The following is a 24,075-nucleotide window of genomic DNA, read 5'->3' as shown; positions in this document are numbered from 1 at the left end:
CCGGTGCTACCTTCTTTATCACCCTGTGATTAAGAGGCAGAGAAAGGAAAACTAAAAGAGAAACATGGATCAGATCAAGGAAACCATCAAAAAAAGGAAAAGTCTGAAACAGGTCCGAAGCAAACTGGCACTAGAAAGCAACAAGTTACATCACTGAAAGGCGAAAATGGTGAAGGTATTAAGTGCAGAGTGAAGAATTTTACAAAGAAATATATGTTTGACAGACAAACATACCAACAAGTACCTTTTTAGTTGACACAAGTGCAATACGTGTACCAGGGATAAATCCAGATGAGGTAAACTTTTCTTTTAAAAGTATGAAAAGAAGAAGGGCTCCAGGAGAAGATAGAATAGTAGCTGATTTACTCTCGGATGCAAGGGTAGAAGTTCAAATCCAGGTCGCCCTCTTATTTGCCCAATGAATATGGAAGCAGAAATACACAATGCATGGTGTAGTTCAATAGTTTTATGCTTTACAAGAAAGGCGACTCAAAAGATTTTAGTAGTTATCGATCTGTCAGCATACTGTCAGTTATTTACTAACTCTTCATTAAAGTCCATACGAACAGAATAATAACAAATCTGAAAGTAAACCAACTTCGTGAGTAGGCAGGATTCCGAACCGGGTATTCGACGACTGATCATCAACACAATGAATCAACTAACTGAGAAACCTAAAGTATATAATAAACCACTGTGCTTGGGTTTTGTCGATTATGAAAAGGCTTTCGACTCAGTGACACACATAGGCATGAAAATTAATTGCTGGAATAAGTAGTAAAAGAGAACAGTGTGAAATTCCTTGAAAACATATACAAAGAAGGAACTCCAACAGATATGTTACATAAAGACTCAGAAAAAATTATGACTGAAAATAACGCATACGTCTTTGATATTCAGTTTCACCAAAAATATTTTCAGCATGCCTTTCATTGAAAGCATTTTCAGAGAATTAGAATGGGAGAACAAAGGAATAAACACAGATGGAGAAAACTTAAACCATCTAAGATGTGCAGATGACATTTTCCTAATCTCAGCAACAGCAGACACTGCAAGAAATGTTAATTGATCTACATACAGAAAGTCTCCAAGTAAGGTTAAAGATGAGCTGGAGTAAAGCTAGTGTTTAATCCTAATACACCAAAGAACGACATCACACCAAATGAAGTTCTAGAAGTCGAGGAGCACATGCTATTCGGACAAATACTAACACAATCGAGAGACCATGAAAACGAGTTAGAAAGGAGCATTACAGTTGGATGGAAAGCTTTCGGTAAACATTGAGATGTCAAAAAAATTGCTTGCCAATATTTATAAAAAGTATACAGTATAACGAATGTATAACCCGTTATGACGCACCGTTGTGAGACCAGGAAACTGACAAAATCAATAGAAAAACAATCTAATCCATTTCCAAAGAGCGATGTAAATATCAATGTTGGGAATATCTTTGACAGATAGGAAGAGATCAGCGTAGGTGAGAGAGCGGACTAAAGTCAAACACAATATACAAGCTGTAAGAGAGCAGATGAAAGTCAGAGACAATATACAAGTTGTAAGAGAGCAGAAATAGAGGTGGGCAGGTCATGTACCAAGAGTATGTGATACCCATTGAAGCTAACTGGTCTCCAGGAAACTGCAAACACACCATATCAAGGCCAGACAGGAGGTGGTGAGATGAGGTGAAGTTTGTAGGCAACCCTGTAAGAGATTGACTCAGTCAGGGAGAAGGCTGGGGGAGACCTTTGTCTTCCAGTGGACTTGCAATGGCTGATAAATATATATATATATATATATATATATATATATATATATATATATATATATATATATATATATATATACATACAGTACATATATATTGTGGTAGGTGGGGGCACTCACCACACCATCCACTCACTCGATGTAGTGTTGCTGTCGGGTGTCTGCCCTTTCCTCCATCCTTCTTTCCTTCCATCCTCTTTTGTCTTCCTTTCCTTCATTCTTTCCTTATCCTTCTGCCTACGGGTAACTTTACATTCCCTCTTCTGTCTTGCTTTCCTTCATTCTTTCCTCTTCCTTCTGCTTGTGGGTGACTCTTCACTGAGTGACAAGCCAAATGGTTTCCTGTACACCAGGAAACCATTTATTACTCTGGGTGGTAACCATATAACTAAATTTTGGCACCTGGTAGTTTAGTTGGTAGTTACTGCGCTCCAGTCGGATTAAACCGGTGAAGGTTTATATCCAAGGGATGGTTGGGGTTGCCTGCTTATGTAATGCCACTCAGGGACGAGTGAGGCTGGTCACTCTCATCTTAAACGTCGGGACCAACCGCCTAGTCCCGGGCTCCTCCGCTCCTCATGGGACAATGTAGGATTGGATGATGGATGGATGGATATATATATATTATCAGGGATAAATGTGTTTTGAAGACCTAAGGATACAGAAAAGCTACAAATATTATCTCGCATGTGCATTTTATTCAAACCATCACATTAATGTAAAAAGATCTGTGTTCAAATCCGAGTACTTGAGAGCATATAGAATTTCAGACTCAGAATTTTTAGATGATGAACTAAAAATGATTCAGAGCATTGGAGAGAAGCTAAAATATCCACCAAGTATACTAACTTAATGCCACAATACAGACAAAAAACGTTTCCTTGAAGGGAAAACTAAAAAACCAGATCACCAGAATTAAAATGAAAAAAAAAATTGTCCTCCCCTTCCATGAAAATTTTCTTGATGTTGTTCACATACTGAGGAAATTTAATCTACAAATAGTATTAAAATATAAGAACACCATCAAAAAAAGACCTCAGCAAGTGCAGCCAATTCGGTAATTCAGGCGTTGTTTACAAATTCCCGTGTAAAAGCTGTAACAAATTTTTCGTAGGACAATCTGGAAAAGATTTGGAAACTAGGATCTCACAACTCAAATACAGTATAAGGACAGCCCAACAGAGTAGTGGCATATATCAGCACAAAGCATCCAGTGATCACCATATTGACTGGACAGGCTCTAGGATTCTAGCAAGATCAAAAAGCTTAGATGAAAGAAATGTAATAGAATCTTGCCTAATTTCTGGCACATATGAAAAGAATGTAAACATGAGTTATGGTAATTTTAAGTGTAATAAATTGTTAACTGAATTAATTTTAAAGCAGTATCCCCCAGACTATCAATTGATTGTTCCTTGTCGTCTCCTGGTAGTGCAGTCACACCTGTGTGAGGCACACCTACAGTAGCATTAATCCTTAAGTTAAGCCGCAGTATTTACCCCCCTTTTCTCAGGTGCATCCCTAAGGTAAAAAGTCAGGTACCTATTGTTCTGTGTATCGATGAGCTTTAATTCAGGTCATCCTTTGCTCTGTGTGCCACTCTGTCTGAAGATGTAATATACGAAACTACTCACTGTAGCTCTGTTCATTTCTCCTGTGGTTATTTTCCATACATGTGTTCACGGTGAAGTTTCTGCATATATATATATATATATATATATATATATATATATATATATATATATATATATATATATATATATATATGAGAGAGAGAGAGAGAGAGAGAGAAGGACGATTTCTTGTATGCCAAAATCTTATCTTGCAATATTCAGAGTTTATCTTCTACTACAAATGCAAAAATTTCCGTGTTTTGCCAAGTCGTCATATTATTCATTATTACAGTATATACAGATCCTGATATATAAATGCGCTGGCCTGGCATTGCAAGCAGAATTACTGCTGTCCGGACCTCTTTCCTCGCTTTCACACATCCTATCCTCTCTTCTTTGATGCTATTCTTCTTTTACCTGACCTGAGTTCTTTCACATTTCCTCAACCCTATCACGCCACACCATATTCAATCTTCTCCTTTCCTCATTCGACTTATCTCCACCTTTCCTGTTCCATGTGCCCCTGAAGGTGGTGTACGTGGTGAGGAAACCCAAGGCCGTCGCCGAGTCCTACCACCACCACTCACGTCTCTTCCCTATGATCGGCTTCCAAGGATCCCTCGACAAGTTCGTCAAGTACTTCACCGAAGGCAATCGTGAGTTCTCATTCTCTCTATTAATTATGGCCCGCCATTAGAAGGCGGAAAGATAATGTTTTTGTCTGCTTCTCTCTCTCTCTCTCTCTCTCTCTCTCTCTCTCTCTCTCTCTCTCTCTCTTTCTGTGTGTGTGTGTGTGTGTGTGTGTGTGTGTGTGTGTGTGTGTGTGTGTGTGTGTGTGTGTGTGTGTGTGTTCCCATTATATCTCATAAACATGAAATTTTCAGGGTATCAAGATATGGCGTAGATCTTGGACTTGGCCAACAGTATATTCGTATCCATCCAACCAATATACTATATTCCTGTGTACAGTACAGGTTTCTCTCTTCAGTATACTCGTATTACGGCGGGCGATTAGCATTCAGCTCCCGAATGTTTTCTTTCATAAAATCTGTCAGAACTGGATCCTTAAGTTCCTGTTTTTATACAGTATACAAGTCATGCATTATATATTAATACATTTTTATTGACTTTCTTTAGAAGGCGGGGCGATAATGTGTTTGCCTGCCTCTGTGTGTGTGTGTGTGTGTGTGTGTGTGTGTGTGTGTGTGTGTGTGTGTGTGTGTGTGTGTGTGTGTGTGTGTGTGTGTGTGTTTCCAATGTATCTCATACACGGCTTGAGCTATCAACATGAAACCTTCAGGGTATCTAGATATGGCCAAAATCTTGACCGAGTTCGCAAATGGGCACTCTGGGTCAAGGTCAGGGTCACCAAAATGGCTGCCAAAGGCTTTAGCACCATTATATCTCATGAACGGCTTCAGGGTATCAAGATATGGACTAAATCTTGGAGTTGACCAACAACATATTCTGGCGGGCGATTAGCATTCGGCTTCTGAATGTTTTTCTTTCATTAAGCATGTTTCTGAAAATCGTGGTGAATAAAGAAAGTAATTACAAAACATAAAGTAGAGCTATCGGATATATTGTTCTGAATATCTAAGTAATTCTTCCAAAAAGTTCCCGTGATAAATCTGTTTCGGTCACTTTCCCAGCAGTCAAGCTGGAAAATTTTACGCCCAGTCTTACGTCTCGTTTTAAACTCAGTTATTCCTCCATCTTTTATTGGTCATTCGATATTATGCTTACGGCAGTGATGACGTGGCTTTACTTTTTCCTGATTGTCGTGGATGATTTAACTCTCATCTGGCAATGCTCTTTGTTCCAGATGTTCCAGACAGGAGGAACCATTCCTGTTGAAATAAGTAATTACAGATGTGGATCATTTCAAATTTATTCAGTTGCATCCCTGAAAATATTTGGAGATAATTATTTCTGCTTTATTATTTTTTACATAATTCTGATTCAGTTATTTTCCTCTGTACCCTTTGTGGGAATAGTAGTGTACTTCACGAAAACTTTATTCTTTTTCATTTTTAGTCAGAACGAATTACATGACTGGTTTGGTAACTGCACGATTCGCCCCCTAGCTATATAGTAGTTTATTACTGACTATGTCTGGTGTGAGTCACATTATCATTGAAGAACGGGTAATCTTCATGAAGTATATAGCCTACTATATATATATATATATATATATATATATATATATATATATATATATATATATATATGTAGAGAGAGAGAGAGAGTCAAACTGTGTATGTGTGTCTGTCTGCGTTTGTTCGATTCTTTCACGAAAATGGTAGTAGATATCGAACTCAATCTTCTTGCATTAGGTCGGGGTAAGTCCACGGAATGTCTAAATAATATCACACAAAAATTTTGGCGATCGTGCGCGATGCGACGACGCTAAATTTTTGGAAACGCGACAAGAGAAAATAAGCGAAAATCACTTTTTCGACTTATTAATCACTGTGGGCTCAATAACGGTATGGAAACAAAGGTAATGGTATTTGTAAACACTGTGTGATGGAAGGGATATTAGTTAGTCCCGCAAATTTTTACGGGCAAGCACTTGTGTGTGTGTGTGTGTGTGTGTGTGTGTGTGTGTGTGTGTGTGTGTGTGTGTGTGTGTGTGTTCTTACCTAATTGTTCTTACCTAATTGTATCTTTACAGGAATGAGTCAAGCTCGTACTGTCCCGTGTCTTAAACCATATTTATCGTACATATCCTTAAATTTGTGAATTGTTTTGGCACACACTATTTCATTCGTTAGTGCATTCCATTGATCAATTGCTCTGTTTGGGAAACTGAATTTCCTTACGTCTTTATCACCTCTCTTCTTATGCAGTTTTTTGCAGTGTCCTCTTGCTGATGCTTCTCCATATGTTAAATAATCATTTATGTCTATTTTCTCCTTCCCTGATATGCACTAATATAGCATTATCATGTCACCTCTTCTCCTTCTCTCCTGTAGTGTTGGTAGATTCAGTTTATTCAGTCTTTCTTCGTAGCTTAGGTCCCTTAAGCTTGGTATCCATCTTGTAGCGGCCCTTTGAACTTTTTCAATCTTGTCCATGTGTTTTTTGAGATGAGGAATCCAGAATACTGATGCATATTCCAGGGTTGGTCTAATGAATGATGTTATTATCCTTTTTAGCATGTCTACATTTATGTATTTGAATGCTATTCTCATATTTGCAAGCAGTGTATACATGTTCCGTACCTTCTCGCTGATGTGGTCAGCCGGAGATAGTTTGTTATTGATAAGATAATCACACCTACGTCCTTCTCTTTTTCTGATGTGTATAGGGTTTTATTTCCTAACTTATAATCCCAATCAGGTCTTTTTCCACTTTTACCAAACTTGATTACATGACACTTGTCCACATTGAATTCCATTTGCCATGTATTACTCCATTCATGAAGTTTATTTAATTCTTCTTGTAGCTCTTTACAAGAGTCTGTGTTAGTAATTCTCCTTTGTATTTTTGCATCATCTGCAAACGTATTCAGATAGCTCTCATTTCCAGTGTTACTGTTTATATCATTTATATACACTAAAAACATGATTGGTGCCAGCACTGAACCCTGTGGTACTCCACTAGTCACTTCTTTCCATGATGAGTAGTTTCCTCTTAGTACTGTTCTCATTTCTCTTTTTTTGAGAAAATCTTGCATCCAACAAAACAGTTTGCCTCGAATTCCTCCTTGATGGTACAGTTTCCATAAAAGTCTTTGGTGTGGTACTGTGTCAAAAGCTTTCTTGAAATCTAAATAGATACTGTCCACCCATCCTTCCCTTTCCTGTATTGTGTTTGTTACTCTGTCATAGTAGCTCAACAGATTAGTAACACATGATTTTCCTTTTCTGAAACCAAATTGTCTGTTATCATACTGTGTTCTTCTAGATGATTTACCCAAGCTTTTCTTATAAGCTTTTCTAATACCTTGCTTACAACACTGGTCAGTGATACTGGTCGGTAGTTGAGTGGATTTTGTTTATTTCATTTCTTGAATAAGGGGACAATATTTGCTTTCTTCCAAATATCAGGTAGTTTACCTTGACTCAAGGATTTCTTGAAAATTAAAAATAATGGTTTACTTAACTCCTTTGCACATTCTCGTAAAACCCAACATGAAATTTCATCAGGACCACTTGCTTTTCCTCTCTCTAATTTACTTAACTCCTCCTGTATTACTTTTTCTGCTATTTGTATATCTGGTAGTATGTGTGGACATGCATGTTCCACATAGTCCCTCTCAAAATTTTTTTCTTCTGTAAAAACTAATTGGAAATTCTTATTTAGTGTTTCACAAATATCTTTCTCTTGCGTATAAGTGATTCCCTCGTCCGTAATGGATTGTATTATATCTTTTACTTTGGTTTTGCTTCTGATGTAGCTGTAAAACAGCTTTGGTTGATCACTACTTTTATTTATTATATCCTCCTCAAACTGTTTTTGGGCTTCCCTCCTTATTCTTGTATAATCGTTTCTTGCCTGTTTGTAATTATTATATGCCCTTTCACTATTCTGTCTTCTGTATCTATTCCACAACAAATCTCTTCTTTCTTTTGATTTTTTACATTCTTTATTGAACCATTTCTGTATTTTCTTATCTGCTTCTTTGTGCTGTGGGATGTACTTCTAGACTCCTATTTCATAAAATTAACAAAAATTTTTATATACAGCGTTTAAATTTTGTCCTCCAAGCTCATTTTCCCAATCAACTTCTAAGTAATACTTCTTTAGGTCTTGATAATTTCCCTTTTTATAGTTTAGGCCCTTTTTGTAACTTTCATTGCTGTTAACTATATCATATGCTATCCTGAAGTTGTAATTTAGTACTGCATGATCGCTTTTGCCGAGTGGAGGGTGATATATTAAACTGTCAATATCATTTTCTTGCCTAGTAAATATTAGATCTAGCACTGAAGGTACATCGAGTCCTCTTTTTCTGGTGGTTTCCCTCACATGTTGCGTTAGGAAAAACTCTTGCACGAGATCCAGGAGCTTTTGGTCCCAACAGCTTTCTTGGCTAATTATATCTAGAGTATTCCAATTTATATTTGTATTAAAATCTCCAGTTAGCATAATTCTTTCCGATTTCTCTTCCATTTTATGTAGTAATGATCTTAAACTCTGAATTGTACTCTCTGCCAGGTCCTCATATTCGTCTCTTTCCCATGTGTTTGATCTGGGTGGCATGTACAAATTGGCTACAATTACTTTCCCTTCAGATGTGTTGATCTCTACTGCAATCAGTTCTACTTGTGATGGTATATCTAGTTTTATTTCATTGACTTTTAGATTTTTCTTAGTTAATATTATAATTCCTCCTCCTTTTTTTAAATTTCTGTCTCTTCTCCATATATTGTATTCCTCTAAGTTTAGTATGTCATTGGATATCCTTGGTGTTAATTTTGTTTCAGTTAGGCATATTATTTGTGGTTCATTTTCTCTGACATAATCATTCATCTCTAGTAATTTAGATACCATTCCATCCACATTTGAGTACATCAACTTTATCATCTTGTTTATATACTTGACATGACATGGTTTTACTACCTTCCTCCTTTTCATTCCATCCTGTTTGTGTACCACTTTCGTACCTGCAATACTATTACTTTGTAAACAAATTTGTTCTTCTCCTCTTCTGATCTTCCCTCATTTTTTGTTTTTGCTTCCTCCCTTTTCTCTTTCAGTAATTCCACTTCCTCTTGTGTTAGGCATCTTTTTATCCATACATTTTTGAACTCCTCTTTTTCCATAAGATTCTTTGCATTTTTTAGTATCTCCTTCTCAGTGTTTACACTCTGGAAAGTCACCTTTAGAGGTCTTGTCTTGCTTTTCTCGTATTTCCCTAACCTTTTGTGTTCCTCTATGTCTTTACTACAGATTTCCTCTGATACTTCTTTCAGTAAGCTCATTACATTTGCCATCTCCTTTTTGTCTCTTGTGATCTTGTTTTTTACTTCCTCCTCTTCTATACCAGTGATTACTATAGATTTGTTTATATCTACTGTATCTCTGACTAACTTTGGATTGTTTTGGATTATTCTTTTCACTTCCTGTTTAATGCTTTTTTCCTCCACCCTTGTTTCTAAGTCTTTCTTTACTTTCACCATTTCAGCATATGTGGTTTCCACATCATTTTTGTAGCTTTGCACAGCTTCATTCACCTCTCCTCAATATCACTGCTCTGGTCTATCAGATTGCTTACTTGCCTAATTGTCTCTGTATCATTTTTGAACTCTACCATAACACTCGTGATTGACTACTGTACTTGCCATTTCACTCAATTTCTTCCTAAGTGTACTCAATTCCACTGTTAGTTCACTGATGTTTGTGTCTTTCTTGTTGGCCTCCCTTCCTAGTTTTTCTATTTCTTCCTTTTGCAAGTGCATCTGCTTCTTTATTTCATCAATTCATTTTTGAAAGCCATTTCTAGTTCGTGTACACGTTCAACCAGTCTATTGTGTGTCTCCACTTCAACCAGTTCTTGGTAGAAATCATCATCTTGTTTTCTACCTTTATCCCTTTTCTTTTCCAAATTTGCTTTACTAAAGTATGTGTCCATTTTGCAATACTAAAAGCACAGAGTACACGTACTTACATTCCCCGTGCAGCTGTAGTCTAAACAAACCTCAGCTGACTGAGCGCATTCTTTCGCCTCTTGGTTCTCTTTTCTGTTTGAACACGTTTTGTTTAAACTTATTATTTTTTTCTTTTCATAATGAAAAATCATTTAGTCTAACCTGGTACAGAGCTTAACTTATATAAAGATACTAATTTAGGTAATGCCACTGGCCGTGCTGATTCGGTACGGAGCGCCGACGTTGCACGTCTGCTATCTCTGACTCCCCCTGTGTGTGTGTGTGTGTGTGTGTAATAATCACAATAATTTACTAGGTATATTAAAGGATGTCAATGTAAATATGTTCCTAGCCCGCTGTTCAGTTTACTTCAGTATTGAGCTGCCTATTTTATTGTATCCTGGCTATCATTAATAGCTTTTATTCACCTTAGGAAGTACGTACCTGTAGGTAGCAGTCTTAAGAATTCATTTAGATCAGTTGTTCCCAAAGTGGGCGTTGCTTTACTGGTTGAAGAACTTGAAGCTCTACAGGCATCATCATCCTATATAGTGGAAACACATACACACACACACACACACACATTACATATATATATATATATATATATATATATATATATATATATATATATATATATATATATATATATATATATATATATATATATATATATATATATATATATATATCCAGTAAAGCAACTAACAATACTGACTTAGCCACTACATCATCACCTAGTCAAGACTCAGATTGCATTTCTGATGATGAAGCAGAAGTCACTTTAGCACATAATGTTGCACTGAACCAGGATCAAAAAGATACAAAAGACAGTCCATCCACATCACAAACTCCAGCGACTCAAGTAGTTGTATATCTAAGTCCTCCTATGATAAACCCAGTCAGCTAAAATTGTCAAGCTACCCAAGCAATCAGAATAATTGGAAATTTAGAAGTCTCTATTTTGATATCTTTTCTTGGTTAGAATACTCGGTCTCACAAGATGCGTGTTACTGCTCTCCATGTAGGCACTTTGCTGGAGCATCTGTTCGTAAGGAGGAAGGATTAGGTAGGACACCGTTTATTGATGTTGGAACAAGGAAATGGAAAGATACCAGTACCCTTCTCAAACAACATCAGGCAAGTGAAAGACACATTAATAGTATGATAGCTTGGTCTAATGTCAAGGATATTCAGTCAGGGTCCACTCAGTCTGTAGAATCTTCTGTATCTTCAACGAGGCTACAAGAAATTGAGGACAATAGGGAACATGTAAAGTTACTTTTAAAAGTCACTGCATTACTGGGAAGGCAAGGCCTGTCTTTTCGTGGACATAATGAAGGTGGTGATACATTAATTCAGGAAATTTTGTAGAAATTCTTCACCTAATTGCTGAATCAAATCCCTCTCTAAAACAAAATTCAGGTCGACCAGAATGAGTTGACATCGGTTGTTGACATATCAAGGACACAAATTGTGCTGAAGCACAAGAAGCCAAGTACTTTTCAGTTATGGTTGTTGAAAGGAAAGACTTTTCAAAAAAAGAACAGATGGCTATTCTTGTGCGGTACTTTAGTGAGGGTATTGTGAAGGAACGTGTCACTGGAACTCATCACATGGAAAAAGTTGATGCTGTAAGTTTAGCTGATCTTATATATATAAGGAGATAGAAGAATCTGGTTTAATTTGGTATAAGTGTGTGGCTCAGTGTTATGATGGTGCTAGTTTAATGAGTGGACGCTCTAGCGGGGTGCAAGACTACGGGATAAAATTCGCCAAGCAGTATACATACATTGCCATGCACACAGGCTGAATTTAGTACTGATAACTGCATGCAGAATACCAGTGGCCTCTCTTCATTTTTTCAATCATTAACACACTTTACACATTTATTAAACAGTAACACAGGGAACCAACTTTTCACAGAGGCACAGAAAGCAGAAGATCTTCAGGTTTTGACACTAGAAAGACCTACTATAACTCGATGATCTTACTATTATAGGTCAATATCAAAGGTTAAGCTTCGCAATGGAAGTTTGCTATCAGTGCTTCATACAGTTTCAGAGGGTTCTGATTCAGAAGCTGTGGCAGAAGCAAATGGACTGTACAAAAAGTCAGTCTTTCAGGTTCGTAATGGATCTACATATTACTGAACAAGTCGTTAGAGTTACCAATAGTTTGTCAGATCAGCTTCAAGCAAAGGATGTCCTGCTATCTGAAGCTTGCTCTCTCATACAGTCAACCATTAAGGAATTGCGGGTCTTGAGAACGGACGAGGCTTTCTCTGATATTATTGACAAAGCTAAAGATTTTGCTTCAACATATGAGGCAGATACAAACTTGGAAAATTCAAATCAGTTGAGCAGACCTAACCCTAAGAGAATTCAGAAGGTATCATCAGGACTATAGAGCTTCTTAAATGATTCAGCTCTAGGGAGAAATGAGGTGAATATTTGTATTGCTCCAAAGACTGAAATCAATAGAACCTATTTTAATAAATGGATTTCTCTCAGAGCCTGATATTCGTTTCATACAAAACATGCCCCTGATAGAAGCAAAGATTACACTTGAATGCAGTTCCAGAAACTTTCTAGAATAATATGAGAAGCTTTCTATTATAGTACAGTCTTACAAAGATATAGACATACATAAAATTCTTCTAGTTTCCCAAATATCTGCTGCAAAAAGACATTTTCTAAGTAAGAGTGACAAGCCAAAGACTCTGTTTTAATTATATGAACTCTAACCATTAGATTGTGCGTACAGTATTCAGAAATAATGAAAATTATCAAAATTCTCATCTTTCCAGTAACTACTGCAGGCAATCAACGACTTTTTTCAGTACTTTGCTTAGTCAAGACATATCTAAGAATCTCAATGAGAAATAATTGCTTAAGTGACTTGCTACTTATGGCCTCAGAAAAGAATTATCTATCTATCTATCTATAGCCCGACGCCCTAATCCCGCAAAGGGTGGCCACAGACAAAACGCCTCCAAGTCACTCCGTCACCCACCATTTGACTCCCCTTCCCCCAACTCACCCCCCCCTCCCTCATATACCTCTCAACTCCATCCCTCCACCTCATCCTCGGTCTACCCCTCCCTCTCCCTCCCTCCACCTCACCTACATACATCTTCTTAGTCAGTCTTTCATTCTCCATTCTCTCCACGTGTCCAAACCACCTCAGTGTATTTCTCCTAATCTTTTCAACCACATCCACATCTACCCCACAACGTTCCTTCACTTCTTCATTCGTCAACCTGTCTCTCCACGTCACTCCACATGCTCCTCTCAAGTAACTCATTTCCACTGCTCTCACTCTTGACTTGTTCCCCTCTTGCAAGGTCCACGCCTCGCTTCCATACGTCAGGGTAGGGATCACAATACCATCATGCAGTGACTTCTTAACTTCCATACTCACCTCCCTATTTCTCATCACTGCTTTCAGTGTACCAACAACCTTTCTTCCCTGCTGTACCCTTTCACGTACTTCATCCCCCAAAGTTCCATCCTTACTCATCACACTACCCAAGTACTTGAATGCACTCAGAAAAGAAACTTGTAAAAAATCTTAGCTTTAACACCCTGGTTGATAACTTTGCAAGCAGAGATCGCGGAGATATCCACTGTTGCAGTAGTTTATTCATTTTTCAATGCAATAAATATACGAAGTTTAGTTTTCAATTTCCTCTACTGAATTCTGAAATGAATATACTATTCTTATCTGAGCCTCTTCCAAAGTTAAAAACCATCATCTTATTTCTCCCACCTCTTAGTGTAGAGCTTACTTTTTCACATTATTTTATATGGTTCATGGTATTCTGGGGGCTAGTAAGCTAAAAGCTTTCTATTTTTAATTCAGTTACAAGTTTACATCTTTTCATTCTCAGTTTTATATTAATTACCTTTTCATTAAGCTGTAAGAATGAAGTCAGTATAAGCTTTCACCAATACAAATATTTTAATTGCAGTTTGGTCTATTATCCAAGGTCATAAGCATATAATGCAGTGATATGTACTTTACCATGCCCTTTAAATTACATATTCAACTTCACACAGAAATACTGCCAATGCTAGAATATCCATTAGTGTGTCTTTCAGGAAATAATTGGTTTAACAAATAATTATACATAGTATATATATTTGTTTACTGCTTTAATTCTCTAAATACATCTTTGCATGTGGTTTCAAAATGCTCGCTTGTCACCCCACCCATGTGGGGAGGTGGGAGTAGGGGGGCCTCCTAAATAGCCTATGCCTCCCTCCAAGGAAAACTGAAATGACGCCCCTGGGCAGAAACACAACACGACAATCCTTGTGCAGATCTTCTAGGTATGGAGGGTGACTTGGTGCATTGTCCAGCACATGGAGCATCTTAAATGGAGTGCCAAGTTCCTGATATTTGGCCCTGGCATTGGGGACGCAGCGCCTCATTAACCAGTCTGCCATAATGTTCCCGGTCATCCAACCATTTGCAGACTTATAGCAGTACAGCCACTTGAGTCCATGTTCGTGAGGTTTTTGTTGCACCTTGGGTGTGAAGCTGTTTGTACAACAACTGGCCTCATCTTGTGTCTCCCAGACAGGTTTACAATGAACATTACCGTCATCTTACACTTCTGGAGCTTGCGACCAGGGGCTTATTTCTGTTTTTTAGCGATGTAAGTTGATTTGGGCATGGCCTTGTAGTATAACGACATTTCGTCGACGTTGTAGATCTGGTCCTTGGTGTACTGTCCCTCTTCAAGAAGCACTCTAAGTATCACAGGATAGTCTCTCGCGGCCAGTTCATTGGCAGAGGTACGTTCACCAGACACTTTGACGTGACGGAGTTCCTTGCACTTCAGAAAACGGTCTAGCCATCCAACCAATGCCTTGAAAGGTTTGTCTACATTTAACTTGCATGATGCTGCCTTGTAAATGAGCTGGGCTTGGTTCCGAATAAATCTGCCATTCAGTGGAACACCTTCCTTTCCTCATTATGAAGGTGGCAAGATATCATTCCATTAGTATCATCGCACAATTTCACCCGCGAACGGCCGTCTAGGTCAGAGGCACCATACATCTTCACTATAGCCCTTATGGTGTCATGGTTCTTCCACACTGTCCTCACAGTTGATTCAGCCAGTCCCAGGGCTTTCCCGATGGTGGTGTTTCCTTGTCCCTCCTCCTTCACCTTGATGATCTCTAACTTGGTTGCATGCGTCAGAAGTTTCCTAACTCTTGGGGCTGGAGCAATGGTACGGTGAAGTACAGGCCAGGATGGAGTAGCAAAAAAAATGCCACAGGTTGTACACGACAGGTTAGCTGTAGAGAGCGGATCTGCACTGTGGACGAGCCAGGACTGTTATGGCGCACCCACCACCTTGTACCCCAAGCTGTGCAGTAGAATGCCCGGGAATTTCTGCACATCAGCATGATGACACGTGACGTGTTGTATGAGGGGCGGTCGCGTACTACTAGAAAATGGCGTTTTTGAGCCACTCCTTGCCTCTACCTCGCGTTCTGTGAGGTAAACTCGTGCATTCAAGGATTTTGGTTATGATTTTTGGTCTCTTGCACACAATGCGAATCACACACTGTGATGACGTGCACTGTGTGAGCCTATTGTATAAATATATATATATATATACAGTAATCCCTCTAATATCCGAACGTCCAATATTCGAACATCCCCGCTAACTGAACATAATCGTCCCGGGATCCAATATTCCCAAAATGGTCCGAAAACTGCAAAAAATTCGAAAAAAAAACGAAATATTCCCGCCAGTAATTTGAACTTGGCGCGCACAGCACGGGACAGCTTTATTGTGGCGCTTCATTTCTCCGACGTCTGATAGAGCGCCGCTGCATCCTCCCCACTTTCCGCCTGTCTCTAGTCGCGAGTGCACGCTCGTCATCATGGCTGCCCACGTGCTTGCTTTTGTGGTGGTGCCTTACCTGCTGCAGGCACTCCTGCTGGTCTCGTGCCTCTTATTAGTGTGTGTGATGATGGCCCCGCTGCCTGAGAAGAGGAAGAGAGTGGTGTTGACTCTGGAGAAGAAACAGGAGATATTGGAGAAAGTAGATGCAGGGTGGTCTTTTTCCCGCATCCTCCGCGAGTTCAACCTGGCCCGATCTACTTTGTTCGATATCCCAATCTACTTTGTTCGATATCAAGAGATCCCGAGACAAACTCATGCAGTACACGGCTGACTTCTCGTCGAGAAGCAAACGCAATGTGGAGAGGAAGGTGATGTTTACTCCCAAGTTTGCTGAAATCAACCGCTCCACGTTGATTTGGTATCGACAGCAACGTGCTGCTGGTGTGATGGTACGTAGTACGGAGCTGAAGGCTGCTGCTGAGAAGTTCGCCAGGCTTCACGACGCCCTAAACTTCAAGGTATCCGAGGGTTGGCTCTTCGCATTCAAGTTACAGCATGGCCTTACCAACTGTAAAGCTCATGGCGAAGCTTTGGACGCTAATGAGGATGGAGTTGACGAGTTTCGGCACAAGGTGAAGGGCTTGATCGACAGGGAGGGCCTCACTCTCGGTCAAGTCTACAATGCTGACGAAACTGGTTTATTCTATCGCTCTTTGCCAATGAACACTCTAGCCGAGGAGACGGAGAAGCGTGTACCTGGCCCGCAAGCTCTCTAAGCAACGTATATCTGCTTTGTGTTGTGCCAATGCTAACGGCATGGACCGGCTTAAGCCCGTTATTGTTGGCCGTGCAAAGCAGCCTCGATGTCTTCGTGGGGTGATAGATATCCTTCCTGTCATCTGGTACCATTCTTTGAAGGCATGGTTTACAGCCCAGATCTTCAAAGACTGGTTCCACCGCCACTTCGTCAAGGAGGTCATACTTTACCAGACGAAGACACTGGGAATCCCGCACGACCATGTAAACACCACCACCACACAACGCTGAGGCAGGGGTGAAGACGGCAGCAAAATACCAGATCTCTCATTCACCTCTCACCTTACCCATTGTTATTCAGCACTTCTCATCATTACTAATTTACTCACCACAGCCACCAGAGTGTGAGAAGTCGACGCTGTTAGCGTTTTTCTAAGAAGTTAAGGACACCCCACAACACGTCAATCAACTCACCACCTGCACCATCACTAACACCATTCCCACCACGGTAAAAATTAGTCAGTTACATAGTTACTTCATTTATACAATACACAGTAATAGACATAGTGATAGACGACACCTTTTGCACAAACATATAAAACGTGCTATATAGCTACAACTTAGGTACACATACCTACTTCAATTATCTGCATAATTCAATCACTAAATTCTTGCACCAACAATAAATATTTTACACTACATATATTCATTCAGTTATTATAGCATCTATTTACTACCAATGAATGTTACCATTTATACATACATAAAATACGTGTTTCATACATACAGCTATACAGTACGTTATTACATTTACAAAGTAATAAAGAAAATATACTATCACAGTTACTCAATGAGCGATTAAAAGAACTGTATTAAACATATACTAATTAAAGCTACCTAGTGGAAATAGACAAATTAAGTTACAAGGAAAACCAGGAAAAAGAAAAAAAAAATGGCCGACACAAATGACGTTAACAAGAATGAACAACATCTTCCACACAATCGTGAAGACAAAGATTTACACACAGTGCTTACACATATATTGCCCACGATAGGTACAAATGAACAGCAAGTGAGTGTATATAGTTAATGTTGTATATAGTGTATATATATTTTATATATAAAATAACAAAATATGGGACTATTGTATATGATTTTCAGTAATATCTGCAATATAAACTAAACATTAAAAAAGGGTCCCACGGGAATTGGCCAGCAATTATGCAACCTTGGACAACACCGAAAAAGCGTAGACAAACGAAGAAAAACAAACTATAGAAAATCAATACATAAAAAATAAAAATACAGTAAGATCGCATAACAAACAAATGAATATAGGTGTAAATGTTACTACAAATGCCAAAATACCAAATAAACTCTAAGTTAAACAAAAAGCAGATTATTAAGACACATCATCACTATCATCGACCACAGCATGACCGGATTAGCGATGTCAGGGGTTCAGTTACCACAATATTACTGCAATTACTACAGTTATATAACGACAAACGATTGCATTATGTTACAGTTGTTACAATTATGTAACTACAAACGGTGTGTAACAATTACAATACAATTATGTACAATACAATTATTATGTAACAATACAATTAGGTAACAATTCATACAATGTTACAATTATATATTACTACAGTGTTACTACAATATTACTACAGTGTTACTAGAATTAAGTTACACTTCCTGCAGTTATGTAACCACAAACGATATGTAACAGTTACAATACAATTATGTACAATACAATTACTGTGTAACAATTCATACAATGTTACTACAATTCTGTTTTACCAGAATCATCACACAAGTTAGGTGAAATATTAGACATTACTAAAGGGATAACTTCATATGTAATGTAATGACCTAGCAGTATTACCATTGCACAATTATATGCGTATGTCTGTTATACATACACATTTTACAATATGTTTTACAATATTCTATAATCAATTTAACTATAGTGCATTTGTTCAATTATGCATACAACTTGTTTAAAATGTAATTTTATTGGATCATTGCAATATTAACATGATTATTATATCTCTGCAATATTATAATCAATGTTATGTATTAACAGATTAGCATATGTCATTGATGATTGCTGTCGGAGGACCGCCAGCTGGAGTGACCGAACGATGTCAGGACTCATATTATAATAATACAACTCATAGATAGATAGACAAATAGATAGATAGGTAGTAACACCAAGCCAGGGGGTGAGATAGGGAGTGTGCCAGCAAGAATCGACCAAACGGAAACGGGCTTGCAACCCTTAAGTGAAGGAATGCTTGGCATGCACCGGAAGCAGTACATACACACAGACATACAGTGTTCTAGAAGCTTCAGCAACAGTACAACCCACGTGACACGACCCCTGCTAAACGAGAATGTAGGAATCAGAGATCAGAAAGGGGCTAGCCATAGAACCGACAGATAGTGGAGAGGAGGCTAGCAACAGGGGCGAGAGGGTGACGGAGAGAGAGAGAGCGAGACGGGAGGTAGCTAGCGGGACTCAACTTTATACTTCACTGGTGTGTGAGAGACTTTAGTTAATCTTTTCAAGACAAATAAAATTATCCATAGTCCTATACTCATCTTTACCTCTCCTATCATTTTGCATGACAATGGGAATTAATATGAAGTACTTACAAACCTACTCACGTATAACTACCGCTTGTCCAAGAGTATAATATATGCATAACTGATCCACAAAACACACTACAGTTACCTACGAAGTTCTATAAGACTATGTGGATCTCAAGAAGGCATTTGATTCAGTAAATAGGGAGGTACTATGGGACCTCCTGTGACTCCGTGGGATCCCAGCAGAGATAATCCGACAGACTGCTGGCTTCTACTTAAACACTGAAAGTGCTGTCAGATGTGGGGAGGGGGGGGGGGCAAACATCCGATTTCTAACTACAGTCGTTTTATTTTATGAAGGCAGTTTGGGTGGGACGCTGTGGGACCTCACTCTGTTAGCTCTGGTGCCACATCGTCGCCACACACGTGCTCTCTCTCTCTCTCTCTCTCTCTCTCTCTCTCTCTCTCTCTCTCTCTCTCATATTTATTAACTACAACTAATTGTATTTTCTTTATTTTTTCTCTCGTTTTCGACTTTTTTAACACACCACCCCTGAGGTAAAAGTCTCTAGATGCGTGTTTTTTTTTTTTTTATAGCTTCCATGGCGGGAGACTGACCGAGTATGACCCGCTCACGCAGGTCTATCCCTCGTGTCACCACCTGACAACGTCGCAAAAGCAACGCTGACAAGTCTTGAGATTTATACTATACTATAGCTTTTTTACTGAATTACATCAATACAGGGTGTTTAAAATTCATTTATAAATAGTTACTAGCTTAAAATAGGAGAGTGAGAGAGATAAAGAGAGGTGAGCACAAATAATTACACGTGTGTCGGCGGCGATGTGGCAACAGAGCTAACAGTGTGAGGTCCCAGATCACCCCATCCAAACTGCCTTCATAAAATAGAACGACTGCAGTAAGTTCTTGTGTAAGACAGGAACGTGTCCTCGCTCCCACACTTTTCAACACATATATGGGTTGGGTACTGGGCGGGCTGTGAGACGAAATCACTGTGTGGTATCAATTGGCAATTTAAAGGTTACCGGTCTTGACTGCTGATGATGCCGTTATACTAGCACAATCACTGGAGACACTACAATACTGAGTGTCCATGAGCAATATCACGAGAATGTGAAGCCAATGGGACTAAATGTCTCTTGAGCCAAGACCATAGTCCAGGCATTTGGTGATTTTTTTGGATGAAGCAGTTCAGTCTGTCCAAGCATGCGGTGAGGATATGGAAGTTTCGAAAAGATTCACATATCTTGGTAGTGTGGTCCATAACAGCTGTAGATCAGACAGTGATACCTCTCGTCGTATAGGTCTGGCATACGGGGTTATGGATTCACTCAGTTTGGGCATTAGGCGCTGTCGTTATTTCAGTAGAAAGACGAAAGTTCACATCATCAAGCCTCTGGTGCTCCCTGTCTTACCTTATGGTTGTGAGCCATGGGCACTAAACAGTGACTTGAAGCAGGGAATTGACTCCTTTGGTACTAAGTGTGCTTGCAGGATCACGGGGTATCGCTGGGGAAACCGTGTGCGTAACGAGCAACTACTGTGTGATTGAACTGAAGCCTATTACTCACATAATATGTCTATGCCAACTCCAGCTCTATGAGCACTTGGCCTGCTTTCCTGAGGCTGATCCTGCTCACAGAGTGATCTCTGAACGAGTTAACCCAGGGTGGAGGAGGCCAAGGGGAGAACCATGTATCTCATGGCTGGATCAGGTCGATCGCTCATGTTGTGAGATACTTAGAGGGAGAAGAGTCGCTGCCTGGAGGATTGCACAGAGGGACCTGCGTGGGTGGTGTCGGAGGATGAGTGAGGCTATGCACCCCGCAACGTTTGTTCCTTCTTGACTTATCTTGAATTGAACTCCTCAGCTTTTTCGTCATTTATTTTGATGACGCTCTTTGGTGTATTTATATTAAACAATAGTTTAACTCCTGTTCATCTTTTGCCCTACTCCAAGACTTTCTCTATTTTGATTATTAACATTTCATGCAATGTCTGATGTTTCACAGTTTAGGACAGTGTCATCTGCAAATCTTAGATAGCTTAAGTTTTCTCCATCAATTTTACTCCAGTGTTTTCCCAATCTACCTTTCTGAAAATGCTATCAAGGGATGCTGCAGATATTCTTGGTGATATTGTTTCTCCCAGACTAACGCCCTTCTCGGACTTTTTTTTTTTTCTGTCTTTATGTAACTTGACTGTTGCGGTTCCTTCTTGGTTTATGTTTTCGAGCAGTTTTACAATATTCTCGTTTACTCCTTGTTCCCGAAATTAATTTACAATTGCTGTATTCTCTACTAAGTCAAAAGTCTTTTCGTAATCGACAAAATCTTAGCAGAATGGTTTATTATAATCTGTAGTTTTCTCAGTTAGCTTATCCACTGTGTGTAGACGATTAGTAGTCGAATACCCGCTTCGGAATCCTGCTGTTCGAGAGGCTGATTTTCTTCCAAATTTGTTGTTAGTCTGTTTGTTGGGACATTAATGAAGAGTTTGTAAATAGTTGATAATAAGCTAATAGGTCGACAATTACTAACTTTGTAAAGTAAAATAACTGTTTCATTACACCATGTTTGGAGAATTTTTGCCTACGGCAAAGCTGACAGGTCTGTGAGTGGTACACCTGGGGCTTTTTTTTCTCTATCTCTCCCTCCTTCAGGGAAAGTTTAAATATATATTCTTGGAGGGTTCTGAGCGATATTCTTATGAAATACAAAGTTGCTCAGCTTGAAATATTGAGTCGATTATATGTCAGCTTTTGCGTCAGCTGACGTATCAGATGACTATTAGACGATTTTTATTTTCGGCTATAAGAAGGTATTTTAGCGACTTTCATATGAAATACAAAGTTCCTCTGTTTGAAATTTTGAGTGGATCTGACATGTCACCTGCTGTATCAGTCATCGCATCAGCGTATTATTTAGCAGTTTTCAGTTTGGGCTCTAAGGAGACATTTTAATAAAACAATGTCTAATATTCTATGAGTTTCAAAGAAACTTTTCAAAATTGTTGCAACAGTTTTGCCACAGGTCTATGAAGATAGTGTCTTCTTGTCTTCATAGACAGGGTAAATAAGTGGGCGAGGTGGTTTTGAGCTTCTGCTCCTGCATCCGACAGTAAATCGGCTATTATTTCATGTATTCTGGTGCCTTTCCTCTTTTCACACATTTAAGAGAAAAGCTTACTCTATCTGGTGTTGCCTCTGGTATTTCACTTGTGTCAACTGCAATGTTTGCTATTGGTGCTATTGTTTTTGATGCATGCAGTTCTTTTGTACAAAAATTCTTCAGCTCTCTTCATCATCTTCTCTGCATTTTTAGACTTCACCATTTTTCTCTTTCAGTAATTTAATGTGGTGCTTTTCAAGTGCCATTTTGCTTCGGATCTGTTTCAAACTTTTTTCCTTTTTTGGTGTTTTTTTCTTTTATCTCAACTATGTTTGTCTCGTTTTTCTTCTCTCTGTCCGTTGTTCATAAGCTTATTTAATTGTGTTCTTTCTATGACATCTTTCTTTGTTTTTACTTTCATATCTTTTCTTGCATGAGCTCGGGGGTCGTTTCTTAATATTTGTTGGTTCTGGTTGTGTTAGCTTTCCCTACTACCTCCGCTAATTCCCTGAACACTTTAGTTAGTCAGTCACACACTTGTCAATGTCAAACTCAGTATAACGTAGAGCCTGAAATCGTTTTTATTTCTAACTGAAAAGCAGCTTTGTTTTCGCTTTTATTGAGCATACCTTTTTATTTTTCAGCAGCTTACCTTTCACATCTGAAACTGAATCTGGCTATGTAACCCATCATTCAATGGACATTTCCTACCTTTGCTTTAACTGTGACATTTGAGATCGTGTTGTTCTTATCTGCTATAATGAAGTCGATTTCATTTTTTTGTTTCTCCATTTGGGTTTCTCCAGGTTTATTTTCTTCCTGTCCTTTTGTGGAAGAATGTGTTCATTATCCTTAATTTATACATTTAAGCAACGTTTACCACAGTTTCACCTCTGTCAATCCTCTCTCCTACTTTGAAAATTCCCATACATGATTCTTCATTTTTCGATTTGCCCACTGCTGCCCATGAGTAGAGTATATTTGATCTTTTCTTCTTCCATAACCAGAGGGATGTCATCACAGAATGCTTCTATTTCATCATCTGTGCTTTGAGAAGTGGGTGCATATTTTATAGATAGATGAACAGAGAGATCAGTAGATAGATGGATAGATGGATAGATAGATATGTCAACGAAAATATAGAATGTGAGCTATTTCTAGGATACTGCCTGAGTCATTAAGTTGATAAACAAAGAGAACACACACACACACACACACACACACACACACACACACACACACACACACACTATGGATTTTGTAACTGCATATGTTTACATGGGTGTTTTCATCAGTGCTGTCCGGTTCGTACTGTGCTCACGTGAAGGAGGCGTGGGAGCGGCGGGAGCACCCCAACCTGCACCTGGTGTTCTATGAGGACCTCAAGGCAGACATCATGGGTGAGCTGCGGCGCCTTGACACCTTCCTCGGCACCCACCTCAGCGACACCCAGCTGGCCAAGGTATGATTCCCCCTTCCCTGTTGTACTGCGTTGTCCATCTTCTGTGTTGCTTTGTGTTGTGCTGTGTTGTGTTGTGTTGTATTGTTTGTGTTGTCTTATGCTGTCCTTACCTGCTGTGTTGTGTTGTGCTATATTGTGTTTGCACTTATTGTGTTGTGTTGTGCTGTGCTGTCCTGTGTTGAGCCTCCTCCTGTTGAGTTGTGCTGTGTTGTGCTATTTTTTTTTTTTTATCCCCACCCTCCTCTTGTGTTGTGTCGTGCTGTGGTCTGTCCCCAACTACTGTGT

General features: G+C 39.0%; 1 protein-coding gene across 1 annotated transcript in view; it reads left to right on the top strand.

Moving 5' to 3' along the window:
- LOC145412383 (sulfotransferase 1C4-like) overlaps positions 1-23,796 on the top strand; it is a 168,281-nt gene extending 144,485 nt beyond the window's left edge. Inside the window, exons 6-7 of the mRNA XM_080282272.1 lie at positions 3,907-4,033; positions 23,624-23,796. Of these exons, the coding sequence (XP_080138398.1) occupies positions 3,907-4,033; positions 23,624-23,796 (300 nt within the window). The remainder of the gene's footprint in view (positions 1-3,906; positions 4,034-23,623) is intronic.
- The last annotated feature ends 279 nt before the right edge of the window (positions 23,797-24,075 follow it).

This window comes from Coenobita brevimanus, chromosome 93, assembly GCF_032717465.1.
Source record: "Coenobita brevimanus isolate Jiangsu-jjx chromosome 93, ASM3271746v2, whole genome shotgun sequence".
NCBI lineage: Eukaryota > Metazoa > Arthropoda > Malacostraca > Decapoda > Coenobitidae > Coenobita > Coenobita brevimanus.
Note: the sequence above shows the minus strand (reverse complement) of the source record. Positions and strands in the feature narration are given on the sequence as shown.